Genomic DNA, 18,944 nt, shown 5'->3' on the forward strand with positions numbered 1-18,944 from the left:
AGTTGCGTTGCGGTTTGCGTTGATTGTTAGACGTAGTGTGTCGTTAATCATTTCGATTGGCATAGCGAATGAAATATGGTTTTATACTTGAGCGTAAAAGAGGAACCGAAACAGTAGTGAGAAAAGTAATAAAAAAACGAAACAGTTGATCTAACTTAACTAAAATAACACACAAACAAGCAACTAGCGAGAGCAAGAGAGTGAAGCAGCACACACAAACGGTTACAGAAAACAGACCGCAGTCCAACAACAGGAACAGGTCGCAATCGCCGATCGGGTCCGAGGGTCTCTGCTGGTGTCGCTAGCAAGGAGAACAGTTAATTCTATATCGGACTGCTCCATTCGTTTCCAGTTCCTTTGGCTTTGCCTTGGCTTGGAAAGATGATTTGACCTTCAACACCTGTTTATAATTCGCGTTCATTGTTCTGTTGGAAGGTGTTTTTAGTAGTCGCGTGTGGAGATGGCGATGCTCTGTGTCTTTTATTGTGCCCTCAATTATGAACATACATATATTTAATTTAATTTTTATCATTTTGGCTTTTATTATTTTATTGATATACTAAGTATGGTGTACTAAAATCATGTTCATGTAAATCATAAAATATCATATATATGTTCATGTAAATCATATAAATCTAAAATAGTTTACTAGTAGGTTTAATTTTAATAAGAAAAAAGATAAATGAGATACATAACTAACGTATTTTAAAGATATCAAAATATAATTTTAAAGTATTTTTCATACATTGAATATTTAACAATAAAAAACCACTTAATAATTAACAAAGATTCTAAAGCCAATGAAAAGATATAACCAAAAACAAATACCCTAAATAGAATCACACGAATAAGTATTTTCAATTCTAATAAGCTCAATACGGAATAGTTGTAAAGACATATTATCATTATTCGGGGTGTCTTAAAATAGTTTTTATGTTTGAACAAAATAATTTCATTATAAATCGCAGATTAAAAAAAACGGATAATGGAATTTAAAACAATAAAAACTATATTAAATGAATCAATTCGAGAACATGTGAAAAAATGCTATAAAAAGAAAGGCCATGTTATTATGTTACACACTGTGTGAACGTTCCGAAGCAAACTGCTAATTACAACCCATACTGTCGCCATACTTTTATGAGTTTCAATCCGCTGCTTTTACTGATTCATTTCGATGGGTTTGCCTGCAAAATAAATCTGTTCATTTATGGGTGTCCAGAGGGTGGGTGGGTCTACATTCATTTGTTTTTCTTCGTCCGATTGGTGACCTTTGAATGTTTGATGGAAATTAAAGTTACCAATACGATCGACACATTGGAAGGTGTGGGGGGAATATTGCGATCAAAATGGGGGAAATGTATGCAAAAGATAATTGATATTTCGTGTCATTAATCTATATTTCCTCAACTCCCACGCCTACATACACACCCACAGACATATACACATAGGCTTGGATTAATTTTGCGGCATGCTAGCTATGTGTTAGTGTGCACGTGCCGAACATTACGCCAAACCGTCCGATTCAAGGTAGCTGAAAGTGGGCTGCAAGTCATCCCCGGTCGTTAGTTCGAGGTGTCCTTTTCCTTTTCATTGCCATGCGTTTAAGCCTCACTGTCCCGGCCAACACCTATCAGCCCTTTACTCCCTTAGTCTTTGCAATAAAAAATTCAATAGCTTCCATGTCAACCAACAATTAATCTTTTGCGCACCGGGGTATTTTTCCCGATTCTACCACTGTCTGGCGGGTCCGCAAACGGTCCTCGATGGTGATCGCTGTGGGTAGCTTGCGTTTTTTTTTTTGTAAATCTTTTCCTCTTCTTCACAGTTTGTCTCATTTATCTGTAGCAAACAATCCTTTTCCTCTGTCCTGATTGACCTCGGGACAGTTATTTGTTCTCCTTTTTTTCTGTTGCTCAACTCAACGACCGCTTAATATTCGTTACGAAAAATTTGCCACTTGACGATATTCGGCACGAAATGGTTCGTAAGTGGAGGCTATAGTTACCATAATAGAAAAGCTGGTGTTAATTTGATTTTTATTGGCCCACATTTTGCTGTTGATGATGTGGTTTGAAATGTAAACAAGTTAAAAATATATTTAAAAAAAAGGCTATTCAAAACCTTTTAAATAAATACATAAACTGGAGACAAAGGATTTTCCGAATGATTTGTAAAAAAATAAAGCTAAAACTATAAAGTAGTAAGTTCATAAAATGGAAAATACTAAATACAAACGAGCACAGCTCGAAAAGAAAGCAGCTTCTTCCTGCAAACATTCAAACCACAGCCGAAACCAGATCAACATCAAACCATTTCCCAGAAAACGGAAGGAAACATTGCATAAAATACTTAAAATAATCACACAAGCAACAACTCAACCCTTCTAAAGCTTCCGGACGTGCAACGACTGACGCTGCTCGGGCACATTCGGCTGGTGCAAAACTGCAACTGCACACAAACCGTACACATACCACCGACACGCAACACACACCAGAAGAAGGAAAAATGAGCAGGGTAAACAGTACCATTATAAGTGCTAACCGAGCGTTGGGGTGGTTGGAGGGAAGGTACGGGCACGGGCCATTACGTACGGCCACCGTGAATGTGTAATGGTTATGAGTGTAAGCATTCAACGGTTTGTCTGCCAGTATCGCAATCGTCTATGAGACGCCATTTGTGTGTGCCTTAACCGCCAGCCCGCCACAAGTGGTAAAGAGATAGGATTCCTTGCGCGTGGTCACAAGCACGTCATACCCATTTGCTCGGCCGTAAAGGACCCGTGGACCGTGTGCCCGATGGCGGGCAGTGAAACAGATGACGGCTTTGGATGACAATTTTAAATTTCATACGCTTCACGTGCCGGATAATTGTGAAGCTTTCCGGCGACGAGACGACTTTAAAACAGATGCTGCAATACGGTGTAGAATATCGTGCAGGTATTAAGTGCAAATTTATTGTGCAAAATCGTGCCAAACACTCGTGCGAGAAAATTCTATGGCAAGAGGTACCCATCAAACATCGAGCAATCGAACAAATCACCAGAACCGGAAAGGATGGATGATGTTAAAATAAGACATAAATTCATCTTTTATTTACCAAACAACGCGCCACACCCCGTACAACCCGAGCCGGGTCGAACCCGGTCCGAGTGCAACAATTTGCTGGTAAACCACCACAGCAGAGCACTACGCCATCTTTTATTCATTCGCAAGAATATAAATGGTTCAATTTATGCAGCTGTTCCAAGCAACCACACTTGGCGGTACGCCCCAATCCTCATCCTCGCGTGATACGTGATCTTCGGGCGAATCGTGATCAAAACCGCCCGTCAGCATGAAGCAATATCGAATTCGAGCATCGTTCGGACGCCACCATTTTGCCCACACTCACACACACACACACACGGAGGGAAAATTCTAATGATGCTCTTCTCATAGGACGATGGGTTCGGGGCACGGGGTCCATTGTTTTGTGTGCTTCCGTTGGTAAACTTTACCGTTCCCGAAAACTCCACTAGGTGACCGGATGATGAAGAAAAAAAATCTGTTCCAGTGTCCACATTAAGTCAGAAATAGTGACGTTACAGTTCGCGCATAATGGGTAATTTGCGTCGGGAAAACTTTTCTCTCTCTCTTTCTCTCTCGCTCTAACGCTACACTAATTGCATTCCGAGCCAAAACTCTAGAATATGTGGATGCAACGCGTGTATAGTGTGTTTCTAGAGCACAAAATGGTGGACGAAAAGTTTATCCTGGGGCAAAATTTGGGGATATTGAGGTGGTGGTGAAAATTATGATTTAACAAGCCACTGGGAAAACTAATAATGACATATTTGAGTGCTTTAAAACTTGGTACTAATTTGTTGTGCTGTCACATTTATGCGCCCGTATGTATGCTTTCTATGGTTTGTTTAATTTCATTTTAATTTTATTGCTTCACTTTCCGGTACTGGAGAAGGTCAAATCATCCATCTAAAATTCGCATGTATGAAAGCTGTACATAATAGAAGCAAACGCATAAATGATGTTGTCGGTTTGTATCATCATAAAAGTTGTACTGTTGAATTAGTCGAACGCGTTACAGGCAAAACCATTCTGCCACAGAAACCTTCCATTCAATGTTATCGTTGCGTGTATGTGCGTTTACTGTTGAAATTGTTACATGTTGAACCATTAAAACACGTCAATGTTAGACTTACACACTACCTGTGCAGCTGCAGCCAATGCCTACTAGCGAATACTTGTTGTTTAATGTTTAGCGTGTAAAGAATAACAGGACATGGCGAAATATGGGCTGTCGGACTGTGTCTGTGTCTGTGTTGTGTTTCTCTGTTTCGCTCTCGCCCGTGTACTCCGTTCACTATTGTTTGTTTGTTCTGTTTGTTTTGTTTCTCCCTCTCTTTTCTTCTTTCTCTCTGTCTCTCTTTCACTGTCGCTCTCCGTATTTATAACTCTACCACAAACGTTGTACCGTGCCAGCAAACCGATCAGCCTACCGTGCCATGTCAAAATTTGTTCCAGCATTTAATCCATAATTGGCAAATTCCATACTAACATTACGTAATAACATAATAAAAGATCCCGTTCCAGGTAAAGTCGATGAAAAGGCGACTCAGCTGCACGCGATCGCATCGCTGAAGGTGCTGCTGGACGCCACCAAGCCGCAACGGGGCGCAGCGACCTCGTCCGCGGCGAACCATGTTAAAATTAATCTAAAAGAAACCACCTTAGCTAGCGATCGTCCAAATGGAAATATAGATACAACAATTGATTCGGTAAGTAGCCAGGGTCGAGGGGTATGTGATTGGTGCAATTGCAGTGCTTTAGCTTTGCTCTGGACCGTTGTCGAAAGACAGCGTTTGAACGATTCCCACTGTAAATCTCACAATTTATAAACGATTAACAACCAATCAGCAATCTCATATCGTCGCTGTAGAGTAGATCCATTGCCAACCCGGAATTGAAAGCGTACGTTTCATGAGGAAACGTTACCCGTTCGTTCCAATTTTCCAAACCATCATCCTTTACGGTGATCGGCCTTCCATGGAAGTCGGTTTGCCTTCCAGGTAGATACAAACAAAAGAGCATAATCCTATCCCCTAACCGGGTGAGGGACTGGCAACATGTCCATGTCCAACGACAAAACGTCAGTCGCTCGCCGGTTGGTATTCATGCTGTCTCAACACGGCCAGGAAACTGACCAAGAACGAAACGCAAGCGAGTCCCGCACTGTTGGAACTGGAACTCGATTAGTCCGGAGGCCAATTTCAATTTCAACCCTCTTTCAACCGAGGGAATGCAACATTCCTGTGCCGGTCGGGTACTTGCCGTCCGCGCTGGTCAGTGAACATGCCAGCCAACACTGCTCGAGGACCGACCGGAATGCCGTCTATTTATAGCAGCACGAGCACAAACCGCAGAAACTGCGGCGAAGACGACTAAAGACCGGAACGGTTCGCTTTGCTCATGCCCAAGCAAAACGAGGACCTTTTTTATGGGGCACTTCTTCCATCCAGTTGGCCCGTTGCCCATCGGAATGAGCTGGTTTTGATTGACAACTATCTGACGACTCTTGCCGGCAGTTGGTTTGTGTGTGTGTGGCTGTGTGCGCTGGTTTCCATTTTGCAACGAACCGAATGCAAAACCTCCAAACGCGGACGAGTTCTCACCGAATCGCAAGCAACTGTTGCCCGTACGTCGTACGACTACCGGACGGGCTTTTCTGATGAATATTGCATGTAGCGTTTTGCTGCAAACGTGAGCACATGGAAATTGAAACGCATTTTTGCCATTTACCATTTTGCAAAATGCCCGTACCTAACGGGTGGGCCTTTAGGCTGGGGAATGGAAATATTTTATGCGCGAAAGATGGATAAACTGTGTCTAGTTTTGAATAAATGTTTGCACAAGCGCCGGTTCGATCGATTGGCAAAACTTGCATGATCTGCGGGTGGACCTTTTTTATTTTGATCTCGTAGGAAATGCTGCCTTCTTGTGGACGTGCTGGTGATGGTGATTATGATGATGATGGTGATGATATGGATAGTGTTCGGTGTCCGCTTCGGCGGCGATAAGTTTCAATAAAAGCACTGAACAAACTAGGCACATGAAAAAATTGGTTTCTAAAACAGCTTCGGTATTGAAAATGGAATTAGATTCAAGTGAAGAAATACGGTAACGGTGCACTTATGGTGTATGATAACGGCATTACCTCACACCATACACGTCACGCTGCTGTCATATAAATGTCACTTTCAATTAACATCTTTGCCATACGAGTATCCAAGGGGTTGGTTCCTTTGTTGAGAGTAAGCATTATTCTTTTTCATGCAAGTGTCCAAGAAGAGGTAGAATCGCACGATCGATAGGATAAATAACTTGATTGACAATCATATACTAAGAGTAAATTGACGTATAATTTCTGTCCAATACATTTCACCACTAACTACTAGACCGATGGTGCAGCGTAATACTGTTAGAGGGCGCTATCATAAAATCAGCATGAAGTATATATCATATTTTATATAATGGATGTTCGTAATTTCAATGTTTTGAAGGATTAAACTGATTTTTAACTGATGAAGTCTTTATATGCATTATTTGTAGGGCTCCATTTCAATAAGTTATATTCATACCTAAATCATTTCCTTAGATGAGAATTTCTTAACCCAGAAGAACTCTGATTAACTGATGAAGTCTTTATATGCATTATTTGTAGGGCTCCATTTCAATAAGTATTATTCATAATTAACTAATTTCCTTAGCTGAATTTAGAATTTCATAACCCACGAGAACTAAGGATGCCCTCTAGAAAGATCTCTCGTACACATACGTATACAATTATGGCAATTATTTGCATACTTTTAGGAGCCATTGAGCTAGACACAATACAGAGCTTATTTTCTGAAAGTACGCAAAGGTTTAGCAGGAAAAAATTCTAACACCACATCTAATAGCACTTGTAACACTCCATACTGTTCATGCATTATTGACTGCTCCTTTCCGCTCACGCAAGTATGATCGACAAACATTTGCCAATGGCACATTCTTGCCTTGTTCTTGCTTGCCATCATTCTTGTTGGCACCGATTTTTTTCATTATTTAAAACGGGCAGAAACGAGCAGAGCCAGGTCTACCTCATCCGTCAACAATTCGCAGACGAACGTTATAAGATATTTACTTTCAAGTGTCTGTGATGGTCACAGCGGCAAATCGTTTCCGTAAATTGATTTTGAGACAACTTTACCCATTCGAACCATCAACAGAGCATGAATCAACCGGGTGCACAATGTTCACTTTGGCAATCGGCCAACCTGCAGCAAAGCTCTCCAACCAGTCCAGTAGTTCATTTTGGCGCTGGTTGCCACACAGCTCGGTGCTGTCTTGCTTTTGCAAATACTTTCAAAAACCCGAATGGTACCGTTTGGCCGAATCATTTGTCTAACGCAAACACAATGCGATGAGGTTTCCTTCTTGCACGGGAAGACATATAGCGACTCTCTCTCTCTCTCTCCCTCCCTCTCTCTCTCGCGCTCTCTCTCTCTCTCTCTCTCTCTGTTTGCACGTGTTTGTAGGGTTCCATTTGTTTGTGAGGATGTACCGTATCTTCCTCGCCAGCAGGAAAATCCTTTTCAGTTATCTTTTTTTCAAGCACAAGGGATTCAAAAAAGCATTGGCCGCTTGTTATCTTTGAAATTTCCATCATCATATGTACGTGCTTGGTACGAGCAAGTCACTGAGTATCCACTCGCCAAAAATCTGCTAATCGAGTGTCGGATGTCCACGAAACTGACGGCACAAAACCGTTTGCAGGCGGGTTGGGATGAGATTTGAATGGAGAGATATGCAAATTCCATTCTAGGGTTTCTTGCTATGCAAAAACCGGTCCCAAACCAACCGTATCGATAAAGCTCGAAAGCGCGCCAGGACCCAATGGAACTGCCGGAGTTAGGACGAGGTGATGAGTTGAACGCTTTCACTTCCTATCTAGATACAGCTTCATGTTGGATGATTATTGATATGATTTTCTCATCATAGTACTCGTTTACACACACGCGCGCGCTACGATGACTTCCATGCTGCCCGTCCACTGTTCCATACTTGCTTAGCTGCTATCTGATTCGGGTCCTTTTTTTGACTCCTCCCAATTTAACAAACCTTAAACAGTGAATCAGCAAACGTCAGCACAAAGAGGGCTGTTATTTGCTACAGTCAACCACTCGCAACACACCCGCACCGTACGTATCAGTATTTCCTTATCGAGAGAGAAAAAACAATGCCGATCGTAAACGTTAAGGAAGGTTGACGCACGGGGCCATGAGTTCTTGTAAATAGACTTCACGAAAAAAAAACCCCGGAAACACGATCTGTTCTCCTATCTATGGGGTCGATTTGGGAAACAAATGTAATGCGCTTTCGAAAGGGGCGTACGAAGAAATTTCCTTTTTTTCCACGAAACGCTAAGTGTCCTTGCGAGCGATAGTGCGCACGATAAGCATAAGCAAATGTTTGGCGAAACCAGTACACAAGATTCGGGTGAAACACGACCTCACTGTTTCCCATCGATCGGTAAAGATGTGCGGCTCTTGACGAATTTATTTACAGCAACGGTACCGTGGAGGGACAGAGATGGTGGACACTTCTGGCATGCGACACAGTGTGTTGAGTGTCGATAATTGATGGCAATTTGCTATTTTTGAATGTAAGCACAATGTGAAAGTATGGAGAAAATCGGTCAATACACATGAACAACGTGTGTAGGAAAAGGAAACCATTAAGGATCAGCCTTATCCCGTTTTAGTATCACCCGAACGCACTGTTTGGTGTCGGTTAACTGAGCTGAGAAGGTAAATGAACCCTGGCGGATGAATAATAATCACTACCCAGAAGCGTGGAGTCCCCAGAAGAAACACGGTATTCGGTAGCTACTATTTTCATCCCTTGGGAAGCTTTTAAGGATGAACGAATAGCAAGAGAGAGCGAAAGAGAGAAAAAAAGCTGATGGTAGTAAAATCACGTGGGCATGAAATAAATCCATTAACCCATTTTCTGCTCTGGAATGAGGACGTTCAACCGTGGAAGTTGTTTGTGTCAGCCAGTCGTGACGTGAGCAGAGCCCATAAACATTACTGTAAGACTTACTCAATTAGCTCTCTGCTACATTAAAAACATACCCAATGAAACAATGGTAAAGATAGCGATTGGGAAGATCAGTACAAAAAAAAAGCCAGTTCATACGCTAATTTCCTCTCTTCCAATAAAACAATCCAACAAAACACGGTCTCTTGAACATTCCGATTCATGTGCTGCTCTCCTGAATTACATCTTCCGCCCCACGTCTCCTACCAAGGTTGCCCGCATTCCGGGAAACCGGGAGTAAAAAGGTCACCCGAGTGAACTTTTTTCAAGGGCAAAGCTCCTAGCTCGGCAACGAAGAAGAAGCTTTCGAGCTTCCTGTTAATCGCCTTCCTCTTTTCTCCTACAGAGCGTCCTTATTCGATGCCTCTGTAAAAGTGACACACAAATGTCCTCCCGGGTTGCGATAGTAACGCATGGGATGATGTGTTTCTTTTTTTTTGTATAAGAAAGCGGAAAATCCATCCCTCGTGTGTTTATGGGTGCTGGGTACGATGTATTTTTAATGTGAGCTTTTACGCATTTTCTTCCGATTACAGAAGTGTGAGCTTGAGAGGCGCCATTTCGAACGCTGTTAGAAGGTTAATAAATAAAGATGTTGATTAACCTACGCAAAGTAGCTCAGGATTCTGGGATGCTCTATCATAGCTGGAAAAAAAGTTTATTTTGGAAAGTTATTTAAAGCCGAAACTAAAGCAAGCTACTAACGAAACTACCCGGTTTTTCTTCACCGTTTTGTAGATAGTAACAATATAACGGTGAAACTTACTTCCATTTTGCAGGGTAACGAATTAGAAGAGGAACCACCAGAAGCACTGAGCATGTCGTGGCCAAAGGGTGCTAGGAAACGAATAACCTACCTACTAGTAGCTCCAATTATCTTTCCCCTGTACCTAACACTTCCCGACACCAGGACACCGAGGGGCAAGAAATTCTTCCCCGTCACATTCATCGGATCGATCGTGTGGATAGCCGCCTACTCGTATCTGATGGTGTGGTGGGCCACCGTAGTCGGCGATACCTCGAAAATACCGGCCGAGGTAAGTGTCCCAATCCCGTATCCTGGTCACGGCACCAAAGCCGCTTCGCTTTTCTAGTAGCCGCTAACGATCATTGAATGTTCCGTTTACAGGTGATGGGACTGACATTTTTAGCAGCAGGTACCTCAATTCCTGATCTGATCACATCTGTGATTGTGGCACGCAAAGGCTTCGGCGATATGGCGGTATCTAGCTCCGTCGGCAGTAACATCTTCGACGTAACGGTCGGGTAAGTAAAGGACGGGACGATGGCCCACGGCCCCGGACATTGGTTTAGTAATTGATAGCTAATATACTAAAGCGAACTCGTATTCCTGTTCCAATTGCAGCCTTCCAATTCCGTGGCTAATGTACGGAATCATCTACGGCCAGCCGGTGGAGGTGAACTCCGTCGGTATGGTGTGTTCGATCACGATCCTGTTCTTAATGTTACTGTTCGTCGTCATGTCGATAGCTTGCTTCCGCTGGCGAATGAACAAAGGCCTGGGCTTCACCATGTTTTTGCTGTACTTCGCGTTCGTTGCTGTGTCGCTTATGTTCGAGTACGACGTGCTAATATGTCCGTTCTAAGGCGCTCGTAGCTCCTCCAAAAACAAAACCATGCAACTATATGCAGTAAAGCAAGCTCGTAAAGCAATCGTTACAATAAATACGCTGATGGTGGTGCATGGGACAATCCAAACCACACACATACACACAAAAACCGTTATACATTCATACAAAAACACACACACTCACATATACACAAAACACGTGGTGATGGAGTAGTCCAACAGGTTGCCCGCATCGCTTCAACTTCCGCTCTGTATGCGCATAAGAACCGCGTTTTAGTATCTTAGTGCACTAAGAAGCGTAAGTCGGCTAGATACGTCATCCAATGACACGGTAAGCATCTTTAGAAGGTGAGAAATGAGATGGGCCCGACAAAACCGAACAGTGTAGGAAGAGATTGTGTAGAAGCTACAGTGATACAGCATAACAAACAAACAAAAAGGCTTAGCGAATAAGTAACCATACAAAAAACCAACCATTTTAATCTTAGCCCGCATTTGGGTAACCCGGGTTTTCAAAACATCAGACAAACGAAAAAGCGCAATGAAACGAATAAGTCGAAGGTAGTCAACTAATGCATGACCACTAAGTAGTGTGTTGAGAGCAGAGCATCCCGGCCAATGAGTGGCAAACTGTATTGAGTGCGAAACAAAAGTGAACAACCAAATCAACTCACAAACGAACAAAAAAAAAACATCTAAACCAAATCTATTAAACAAACGAAACATCTTTCATTTAAGACTTTTAACTCCTGTTCTATATTCGCATCTATAGTATTGAATCTATAAGAATCAAAAAAACCAACGTGTATGAAAAATCATTAAACACAAACAACAAACACAAAACACACGAACATTTTAAAATATAACCAAAAACGCAAAAACAAAAATCTAATGGGTAACAATGATAAATCCCTGTATTTCAAATGAAATTAAACTAAAGCAAAACAAAGGAATGCATAACCAACAAACACAAAACAAAAAAACACTAGATAATGTGTGTCCTACCCCAGCGCATGGGTACAGCAGGAGGTGGTGGTGGAAGCGGTAGATTACGAAGCGAAAATTTCAAACCAAACGAACTTGAAATTTACCTTTAAACATACAAACAAACCGTATTTACCACAAAAGTAAGAAAACAAAAAACTAAACAAACGGAGCTAACTTCTTCTATTCTCTGTAGGTCACTTTCTACGGTTTAGCAAGGATACAAGCCAGCATCTCTAGATTTTAATCCACGTTTAAATGATCAATTTCTTAAAGCTCATCACTCATGGAACTCATCATTGCGGAAGGAGTGGGCTAAAAAACCATTAAAAACAACAACAAGAAACATACTTACCCGATCTAGAGCTACTAAAGCGAATGCATACAATCCATCAAAACCTTATCCTTAATGCACAAATGCAAACATGAATCCATACTGGTTCACACTAGGGTCTTACATTTAACAAAATCACGAAATTCCGGGACGAAACGATCGCTTCACAAAACGGGGATCGCACTTTAGCATCGATCGCGTGGGCTGCGAAAGCGAACGCAACATTTATATTACGAATATTGAGGGTTTAACGATCCTCCCCTCCCTAAAGCCATTGAGAGCATTGTTATTTCACTTAGACTATGAATCTACTACCTTCCTACTACTATTTACCACTACTACTACAACTACTATTTACCACTATTCTAAGTACCACAGCCCTACGCGTGCACCCCTTTCTCTTTCTATCGTAGACGCGAACTAGAAATGCGAAACAAATACATCCAAGCACTACATACACCCACCCGCAAACACACCCAAACACAGAATCCTTTGCCCTTCTTCGGCATTAGCTTTGTTTTCTGAGGAAAGCTCCCACATACCGAAAGCTCCGGGTAAATAATACTTTCTCGAGCGAACCAACTAGATGCGCTTTAGATTTTTACTTACACTACGGGAGTATACTAAAACCAATAGAAATTACAATCAACCAACATAATCAGCCTAGCGATAAAAAACGAACAAAACCAAATTGATGAACTCATCTTTAACACGGCGCTACTAACATCCCCTTAATAGTATCCTAGCGACAATTTACAACTTACTAGTACTACCCCATAGCAACAAACCTGCATTTCTTCACTAAATATACCACGCGTCTTGAATCGTTCGGTTGATTTTTAAACCCCTCTGCATTACTAAGAAATAGGCCGCTATGTTTTAGTGCGAGAGCGGTGTGACAGCTGTCACATATGCCATTCCGAAATGGTATGCGTTAACAGAAGGATGTTTATAACCAGTTGTAAGCAACTTCAGATCGAGTTTTAGACGAGAAACATAAAAACACACGTCACGTGGTTGACTTTGGGTAGAGTTTTGTAGTTGTCAAGTTTCACCGAACAGCATCGTCGAGTGGATTCCATGCATCAAACGCTAGCAGAGGCAGAAGCTATCGGTATCGGATCATCGAACAGAAACCATCACCGGACCGGAGGATCGGGTAGGCAGACAACACTGCAACTTGGTAAAAAGGTAAATCTGGTCGGGTAACGATCGTTTTGCACCGTGTGTGTGTGTGTTTGTGTGTTGGATTGAAGAGCACGTGTATTCTAAGCCCTTTTTGCTGTGTGCTTTAATGTGATATGAAGTGAAGCACCATATTTGTTGAAAGTTCACCCTTTTCGATCGCATGTTCCATTTAATCAGAACATGTGAAGATTGTTTCTAATTAATTTTGATAGCTCTTGTGAATGACAGGTGCTACTAACCGCTTTCCCAGTATGTGGCCCTATGGGAAATCTCTTTCAACGACATTCGACTAAATTTAAAACGATGGGACACTTGCAGTTAATGCAGAGGACGCATTTACCATCGTGGTACGTGTTTTTAACATAAAACATCCCTTAAACAGACAAATGAAGCATCAAATAATGGCATGTAAATTGAACGAGAGAGAACCGAGCAGTAGGAAAGGAAGCTTTCAGCTTTCAGCTACTTAACCATCGTCGACACCATCTTCATCATCCTACCAACATGCGCTCTTTCGTCAAGCTTTTTTGAGGAGCAGCAGCGAAAACCAATAGATTTAAAAAATGGAAGAAACTAAACCAAATATTATACCCCCTCCCACTAAACCGTTCACCCGTGACCGAGCGGGTCGCACGGTTTTCAGCGAAGGACATACTAAATAATAATAAAAAAAAACAAAAGAAAAAAACAAAGATAATAAAATGAAATGTTAACAAATTTTTGAAAGGTTTTCTTGTTTTATTTTGTATTATTAACGAAGGCAGAAGAAGAGACAGAAACAGGGGGATGCAAAAAAAGAGGTTGGATGAGGCAGTACGAGAGATAAAAAGAGGGGAAGAGAGTAGTAAATAAATTGTTAAGAAAATCATGCAGCTAAATATGATGCAATAGGAGATAGGGTTGGTAAAAAGGGAATGAACCACACACAAACGCAGTTCGCAACGCGTGTTGGAGTGCAATAATTGTCAACGTCCGGTTTTTAGACAAATCAGGCCACCAAACATACAGAATGACGTTAAGCAAACCATAACATCGAATTACGAGTACATTTCGTTATCAATAAAACAGTTTAGACGGATGTGAACAAAGAGCATATTATAATTGCAAATATCATGCACTAATCGGCGCCCAAAAGCATAAAATCTAGCTTCAACAGTTCTGATTTGATTCTTCTTCCCGCGGATTTTACTATCCTAACTCCAGTTCCGGTTCCGGAAAAAATAGGTTTGCGTTCCGGAGTTAAAAAATACGGTCAATTGCTAGGCTATTTCAAACGTTATTGGCGACACATTTGCTGCATCATTTGAACGCCATTAGTTTTGCATATGGATGGGCTTGGGCGCAAAAACAAAAACAAAATACTAAAGTTTGAATCTTACAGAAGGCAGGAAAAACAAATTGAATAAAAAAAAAAAGAAATCGTACATATCTGTTGAGACGTGTATGCTGTTGTTGTTAATGTTACGTTTTTGTTTTTCAGCATTCCACGTCTTCAATACGAGCACAATGCGGTAGATAAGAAAAAAAAAATGAAGCAATGGCCTTGGTGCGCTTTCATGTTCAGGGTTTTAGGGGTGAAATGAACAAACCTGCAGCAGCAACAACAAAACAAAATGATTCACGTTTTATCATTCCGCAGTTACATTCGGTTAAAGGCTCTCTTCAAAACGCTACTTGCAGTGATTGTTCTATCGCGGAAAAGCTGTTGATGAATGGAAGCAAATGAATGTAGCTAATGCACTCATGTGAGACAAAATAAAAACTACAAACTTTGCATAACAAACAAGAAAAGCACAATATAATGCATGTGAAAACGGTTCGGATTGGTTAGAAGAACTTATAAAGCTAAGCAAAGATACGAAGAACGAAAAGAGTAACGTAACAAAAAAGTTGAACAGTTACGAATGAATAATGAAAGAGAAAGAACAAAATTGTCTGCTAAAAGCAGAACAAAAAAAAAACAAAACAATTGACAGTAGTAAACAGAAAACGAGCAAACAGCATAATTTAAGAAGATAAGACAAAGAAACAACAACAACAACAAAACAAACAAAACAATTGTTATTCACGTTACACAATTTGCTAATTATTAGTAGGCATTAATATGGTTACAAATGTAAATAAACTGCACAATTGCGCAAATAAACAAAACAGAAATGAGGGTGGACAAAACCAGGCAATGGAGGGGAAGGAAAATCCTCTCGCACCATTACCAACCAATAAAAGAAGCTAAGCGTAGACTGTAGTTTAGTAAGAAAAAACCAAAAATAACACATGTTAGCAAGGATGGAAAGCGGATCGGGAAGGGAAGGAAGGGGAAGTGGGGGAAGAAACGAGGCAAAGGTTTGGCGTCCACAGGCAAACGAACGAAGAACAAACAAAACTGGTGGCTTACAGCTGTAGGAGGGCTGCAGGCTGCACTAAGGCCACCCGGTCACCCGGCCATCGACTTCCAAGCATTTGTGCTGAAGTGCGTGGTGGTGTTGATTTTTACCCGTCCAATTACAGCAAAAACAAAAGAGGTGTTACACGGTGGAGGAGTTTTTTTGCAATTTAAAATTTGAAGTGTATGTATTATTGTGTGTGCGTGTGTGTGAACGTGTGTGCGGAGTGACCCAGTGGTCGAATAAAAACCAAAACTAATAAGGAAGGAGAGACATTAGCGGATGGCACATTGGACGAAGCCATCCCACGGCATCCCGAAGAACCGAACACTCTCTCCGTTTACTTTCGCGGGTCGGTTACTCATGAAGGCCCCAGTCTCGTGTACTAAACGTCTACTGTGCTACTACTTTTCTTCCACTACCGTTTTCAAGCGATCTTGTGAACTTTCCCCGCAAATTTCTACCTTTGAAGCTTGCACAAACAGCAGCAGACACACTTGGAATGACTAACATTGTGCCCTTCAAATGCCACAATTGCCCTCTGAAGCGTTCCGACCCCCGTTTCCGGCACGACTCGTGATAGGGAAGGCCTCTACCCCACGTTTATCCTTCGCTCCTGATGGGTGGCCCCTCCCGAATGGGTTTTGGCGATGGAAATATACATATATAAATATAAATAAAAATACGCAAAAAAGAACAAAAAACGTAGTCAATTTGTATCATACTTTCGTTTCACGGGCGCGTGAACGTTTCCCAATTCCGCGCTGCTTTTCGATGGTTCTAGGTTTTCCAACGAGTTTTCCGCATTTGCAAACAAAAAAAAACATTGTGCAAACGTTAAATATACATTACTATATGGCACAACACAACAAAAGGCAGACGAGTAAAGCAAACTGACAAAACATACACGAAAAATAGCAGAATTTCATTGCCTACTCTAAAAGAAAACCCCCCTTCATACTCTATACACAAGTGTGCTCTTGTTTGCATTAGAAATAAAACATAGCGGGAAGAGATAAGGGCGAGCGTTAGAGCAGGGCAAGCAAGAAAGCTACGCAGACGGAGGGAATAACTATAGCAAAAAGCCATTTTTGCAGCAGTACTTTTAAAAACATTTGCCGATAAAGGAAACTAGGATATGCTAAGGCGTATTGGTTGGGCTTTTTTATTCGTTTTTTCATTACCTATGAAGTGCAAAACCCCCCTCCCCAAACGTAAATATATAAAACGAAAAACAAATCAATCACACACAGACATCAACACAAACATACACAGAAAAAAAACATATACGTTGCAGTTAGTGTAGTATAGAGCAAAGTAAAGTAATGTTAAATAAAGCAGAACAAAACAAAACATGAAATGGAAAAAAAACGACAGAAGAAACCGAAGAAATAGAAAAAAAGAAGAAAATACAAGAATCAATAACAAGTTTTTGTCGCAAACAAATCATAACATTATAAAAAAAATGATATACGCTTGAAGGATGCCCAACCGCTATATGCCCTGTGCGGTTGGGTTCATTCTGTAAACCTAAAAACAAACGATAGAAAAAAAAAACAAAAAAAGAATGCATAACTAAAGGTCAAAGCGAACGCAAAGAGAAAAAACAAACAAACATAAAACCAAACAACAAACAAAACAAAACATATAACATCACGTAGCAAGTAAGCAACAAGGTAAATGTTAATCCTTATGGGTTAAGCAAAGGAGCATGGAAGGAAAAACAAACAAGCAAACAAGCACAAACTAAAGCGAGAGGAAAACACAAAGAAGGAAAGGAAAACAATGAACAGGTACACGGAACACTCTGGTTAAATGGTTGAATGACAATGAAGCGTTGTAAAGCTCATCAATTACCAATTGTTTGCACTGACCGGGGCTGCATCCGCAAAGCATGTGTGTGTTGGTTCGGTACCGTGTTGTTTCTATTGCTTTGTTTTACACAAGTGAGCAGCCCGGTCTGCTTTAGCGCTGTCGAAGCAAAAACAGAAACGAAAATAACGTTGTGTTCCTGTGTCTATGATGAATATGAAGAAGCGAAACTTGATGAGGGCGAGGAGATGGGGAGGGGAGGGGGGGAGGATGAGGAAAATATTGTTCCCTTCCAACGCTAAGAAGACACTTTTTCCCCCCGAATTTCTTGTGCCGTTAGCGTTGAAACAATGCCGGGAGTATATCTAGTTTGCTGCCATTTATTCTATTCCGAATTGTATTGTTCGTTATCCTGTTGAATGTGCTAGCCGAGACGACAAGTAATGATGCACGAGGCAAGTTTGAAGTTTGTTTATGCCATGCCGTTTACATTCGTGCATTGTTTCGGGTGTAACATTTCGTTACAAAAAGTGCAAACAACAGAGAAAGAAAACCACTACCATTTAAAAACTAACGTTAAGGTGTTGGAAATTAAGCTAAGCTAAATAGAACAAAAACAAAGTGAGTAAAGCAAAACATGTAAACCAACACAAACACATTAAAAACAACACGCTGACTGTAATTGGTTCCGTTTACAAGTGTAAATGAGGGGGGAAGAATATGGCTGACAGGCAGAACAGTAACAGGAGAGAGATAAAAAAGAGATGCAGAGGAAGGACCCGCAAGGTTAGACAACAGGTTAATACAATGGCCGAAAGCAAGAACTCCCCCGAACTGGAAATATTGTTGGATTGATTTATTTGTAGCAATTTTTTTAAACGCAACAAACACAGAACGAAACAACATTGTAAAACAGCAAAACCACGTCACCATATTTCAGATGTGATATTTTGGTTCTTGTTTTTGGACGATGTTAGGGTCCCCCTAGGGCCTAACTTCTGCCACCCTGGTGGGTGTGTGTGAGGTTAGCGGCCAGAATGCCCGACCCGAATTGAAATACATAGATGTTGATTGTTACTTTCGTCTCCCGCACAACTCATTGTGCAACATTGCGTTTAGTTGTGTGAAGTTTCGGTTTACTGCAACGGAGGGAAAACCAATTGAATGGGGGAAATTGAAACTGAGCTCCAATGTTTAACTAAAGATGGCAGCACATGAGGTAGATGAGTTGCAGGCGCCGCAAACACTGTTTACTGTTCACGTTACTCGAAATGCCTCAACAGGGGAAATAAGCGGAAAAGTTACACACTTGCACGTAATTTGTTATGTACAGTTCATTTTGTGTCCTATTGAATGTATTATTGCATAGGAGATCTATCGCTTTCGATAAGCAAAACGTGTTGTGTATGTGTGGCGGTGCAGGTTCGGTGGATGTACTACTTGCCGGTCGCCTGTCACCTTAGTAACTTCAAATGGTTTAGACGACGAGCTGAAGAAACCGAGTCGAGACA

The 18,944-nt window shown here is 41.3% G+C and overlaps 1 protein-coding gene across 1 annotated transcript in view; it reads left to right on the forward strand.

Moving 5' to 3' along the window:
• Positions 1–10,747, forward strand: part of LOC128716330 (sodium/potassium/calcium exchanger Nckx30C) — a 61,545-nt gene extending 50,798 nt beyond the window's left edge. The window contains exons 4-7 of the mRNA XM_053811249.1: positions 4,581–4,777; positions 9,920–10,177; positions 10,270–10,406; positions 10,507–10,747. Of these exons, the coding sequence (XP_053667224.1) occupies positions 4,581–4,777; positions 9,920–10,177; positions 10,270–10,406; positions 10,507–10,747 (833 nt within the window). The remainder of the gene's footprint in view (positions 1–4,580; positions 4,778–9,919; positions 10,178–10,269; positions 10,407–10,506) is intronic.
• Positions 10,748–18,944: the final 8,197 nt, after the last annotated feature.

The sequence above is a fragment of the Anopheles marshallii genome, chromosome 3 (genome assembly GCF_943734725.1).
Source record: "Anopheles marshallii chromosome 3, idAnoMarsDA_429_01, whole genome shotgun sequence".
NCBI lineage: Eukaryota > Metazoa > Arthropoda > Insecta > Diptera > Culicidae > Anopheles > Anopheles marshallii.